This window comes from Myotis brandtii, unplaced genomic scaffold (genome assembly GCF_000412655.1).
Source record: "Myotis brandtii unplaced genomic scaffold, ASM41265v1 scaffold369, whole genome shotgun sequence".
NCBI classification, from domain to species: Eukaryota; Metazoa; Chordata; class Mammalia; order Chiroptera; family Vespertilionidae; genus Myotis; species Myotis brandtii.
The window spans coordinates 573,060-576,897 of NW_005364180.1; the positions used below are offsets into that span (position 1 = coordinate 573,060).

Consider the following 3,838-nt stretch of genomic DNA (forward strand, 5'->3'; position numbering starts at 1 on the left):
CTGGCAGCTGGGAGGCCCCCCCTTTGCAGAGGAGGCTGAGGCCTGGGCTGGGGAGGGGTGACGGCTGGCCCAGAGTGGGCACAGCTGGTCCGGACCGGACCGCAGCCCCCTCACCGCCCGCCCGGGGTCCTGGAAGAGTATCAGGCTCCCCTCTGAACATGTGCGTCGTCGGATCTCCGCCGCCTCCCTTGGCCGTCCAGCCAGGGCGAGCACAGACCTTTTTACAAGCTCCGGGCCCGTTTCCCTCTGCACACAGTGCTGCTTTGTGAGTCTGTTCTAGACTCAAATAGAACAAAGACCAGGCAGCGGGACTGGGCGCCAGGGGTGCCGGGGAAGTGGGAGGAGACTGGCAGTGACCATGGGGGGACACCAGAGGGTTGGCGAGGGAAAACCGACAAGGTCATGTCTTGTCGGCATTTTCCCCGTTTCCCCCCATTTTTCTTAATTTGAACATTTCTAAACCTACAGAGAAGTTGAAGGAATAAGTGAACAGGAGATTCGCGGATTTAGCTTTGGGCACGGGGGCTTTCTTTCTCCCTCCCGATGCGTGTGCGATTCCTTTTGCCGAGTCCCAGGAGAATAAGTTGTGCCGTGCGCCTCGTCACGGTCTTCTAAGACCTGGGACAGTCTCTAACACACTCACAGTGCCGTTGCCACGTTTAAGAAAGTTAATAATTCTTTCATACGATCAGGTATCCCGTCCGTGTTCATATTTTCTCATTCAGCCCAAAAAGTGGCTTGTGTAACTGCTGGGTCCTCCCCTCTCCCCCCTGCATTGCAGTTTTTTAAAAATTATTATTATTTTACTAGAGGCCCGGTGCACAAAATTCGTGCACGGGGTGGGGTGGGGGGCTCCCTCAGCCCAGCCTGTGCCCTCTTGCAGTCCAGGAGCCCTTGGGGGATGTCTGACTGATGGCTTAGGCCCATGGGGAGCGGGCCTAAGCCAGCAGTCGGACATCCTTAGTGCTGTCACAGAGGTGGGAGAGACTCCCACCACCGCTGCTGTGCTCACCAGCCATGAGACCGGCTTCTGGCTGAGCGGTGCTCCCCCTGTGGGAGGGCACTGACCACTAGGGGGCAGCTCCTGCACTGAGCATCTGACCCCTGGTGGTCAGTGCACGTCATAGCAACCTGTCATTCTGCCATTTGGTCGATTTGCTTATTAGCCTTTTATTATATAGGATTGAGGGAGAGAGAGAAACATCAATTTGTTGTTCCACTTATTGATGCATTTGTTGGTTGCTTCTTATATGTGTCACCTGAGCTGCCAGGCCAGGGCAAGCAGTGCAGCTTTTATATCTTTTTGAGTCTCTTTTAATCTAGACATCCACCACCACCACCACCCACACAGACACACTGTCTCTCACTTTTTCTCTCGCTGCCTTGATTTCCCCGATTGTTTCTCGTGGTGTCGCTGGACTTGTTCCTGCCCCGGCAGTGCTGCAGGGCTGGTGCCGTGCGGGTGACTGTGGTTACCACTGGGGCTTCACACTCAGCCCATCGGGGGGCCTGGGGGCACTCGTCTCCGCGGCAGACGCTATGTTTGTCGGGAGCTAAGTTATGAAATGTACGCAGCGTGTGGAGAAAACCCCGGAAGGAAACATGCTAGCATGCTAGCAGCCGTGGCCACCCATTGGATGGCGTTCTCCTCTCGGTTCTGTCCTTTCTCTAAATTTGCCAAAATTACGCAATTATTCCTTAATAATGGAGAAAAACATTAAAATGCATAACACTATTTTAATTGTAAAAGCAACATAGCAGTGTTCGAGAAAGCCTGGGAAGTAATGAAAATAAAGCCAGCCCTAATGCCGCCACTCCCGTCAAAACCCTTCTCGTGGTTAAGTTAAATGCCTTTTCAAACGATGAAAAAGCTTCTGTCAGCCGTGCGCGTACCGCGTCTGCGTCTGCTCTGGTTTCCCGTCGTCTCCTGGCACCTTTTCCTCGCCGTGCCGTCTCCACCTTGCTCCTCTCACTGGTGGCCACGTGGGGGGTTGTGGGTGGCCCACTTCGCGGGGTCCCAGGCACCCAGCAGAGGAGCCCGAGGCCACGTCCTTCCTTCCCCGGCCCTGCCCAGCCCGGTGACCGCTCCCTGCATGTCCCTGGAGGGCCCTGCCCAGGGGGACATCCTTGGCGAGCTCAGCGGCCCCTCGTCCAGGCAGAGGCCCAGGTGGCACCGTGGGGGGAGCCGGGCACTGAGGGATCTGCCCTGGGTGAGGCCTGAGGGCGCTTTTGGGGCCAGTTAGTGGGAGGCACACAGGGTTGCTGGTGAGTCCTGCCCTCCCAGGTAGGGGTGCAGGCTGAGGTTGGGGTCTCCACTCACCACTCACCCCTTGTTCACCAGGATGCCTTCCGCGCCTTCCACCGTGACCTTGATTTTGTGCGCAAGTTCTTGAAGCCCCTGCTGATCGGCGAGCTGGCGCCGGAGGAACCCAGCCAGGACCGCGGCAAGAATGTGAGTCAGACAGACCACGGAAGGAGGGGGGGGTTTGGGGGAGACGGGGACCCCACCCCAGGTGGAGGGTGCTGGTGTGGGGCAGGGAAGCCTTGTGCCAGCCCAGGGGGAGCCACCGCCCAGCCCTTGGGGTGCAGGAGCCCCTCCCCCACCCAGCCTGGCTGCCACCCTGGCTGACCCCCACCTGGAGGAATTCATTCCCAGCCTCTCGACCTCCGGGCAGTGGGCCCGGGCTGGGCAGAGGGTGGTCCCCTCCTGTCCGTGTGTCCTCCAGTCAGCCCCACCTCCCGCTGACCTCCATGCCTGCGCCTCCTCTCCTTGAGGCCGATGAGAAGGCTGCCTCCGCCCCCGGCAGCTGATCCCACAGGCCCCCTTCCTGACCTGCTGCTCTAGCTCCCGCCCTTCCCCCCGTCACTGTGGTTGCCCCAGATCCTCTTCCGATTCTTCACTTGCCTCGCAGGCGCCCAGATCTGGCCATGGCCTCCCCCACGGCCCCCTGTCTGCCTTTCCCAGGACCCTGGGCGAGTCCCTGTGGACACCTCTGCACCTGCTCTCCCTGCCTCCCCTCCTGCCCTGCCTCCCAGGATGCCCACACTTCCTCGGAGCCGGCCAGACTCTGCCTCCATCACTCCTTACCCACTGGTCCTCTCCTGCCCCCCTCCCAGTCCTGGGGGGCAGGGATTGGTCATGTGTCTCCCCCACCTCCACCTCCTCAAGGCCCAGCAGGGTACCCGGGACAAGTGGGGGGTGGGGCCAGGCAGACAAGATGGAGTGCGCCCTGGTCGCCATTCCCGGGTGCAGTTCAGGGGTTTGGAGTCCGCACACTGTGTTCACCCAGCACCAGCATCCCCCGCCCCCCGCTCTCCCTTCTGTCCGGCGCCTCAGAGAGTGGAGCCGTCCAGTGTGTGTCCGTTTGCGTCTGGCTGGATCGCACTGAGCCCATGAGAATTCCCTTCCTTTTTAAAAAAATATGTTTACTGATTTCAGAGAGGAAGGGGGAGGGAGAGGTAGATAGGAACACCCGTGATGAGAGAGGGTCATGGATCGGCCGCCTCCTGCACGCCCCTCACTGGGGATGCATGTGCCCTGACCAGGAGCTGAACGGTGACCTCCTGGCTCACAGGTCAACGCTCAACCACTGAGCCGCCCGGCTGGGCCCCTTCCTTTTTGAGGCTGGAGAACCTTCTGTTGTAGGGAGGGACTCGTTCTGTTCAGCCATCCCTCCGCCGATGGCGTCTGCTTTGTCTCCGCCTTCTGCCTGTTGTGAACGCTGCTGCTCTGAGCAGGGTGTGCACGCGCAAGCTTTTGAGTGGACTCCTTTCTCTGCCCCTTAACTGGCGGGGGACGAACGCACAGCCCCCGGGGCTGGGCCTGGCCCAGGCAGGC

The 3,838-nt window shown here is 59.9% G+C and overlaps 1 protein-coding gene across 1 annotated transcript in view; it reads left to right on the plus strand.

Moving 5' to 3' along the window:
• Positions 1 to 3,838, plus strand: part of LOC102261893 (fatty acid desaturase 2) — a 57,841-nt gene that overhangs the window by 35,609 nt on the left and 18,394 nt on the right. The window contains 1 exon segment of the mRNA XM_014544545.1: positions 2,342 to 2,452. Within this exon segment, the coding sequence (XP_014400031.1) occupies positions 2,342 to 2,452 (111 nt within the window).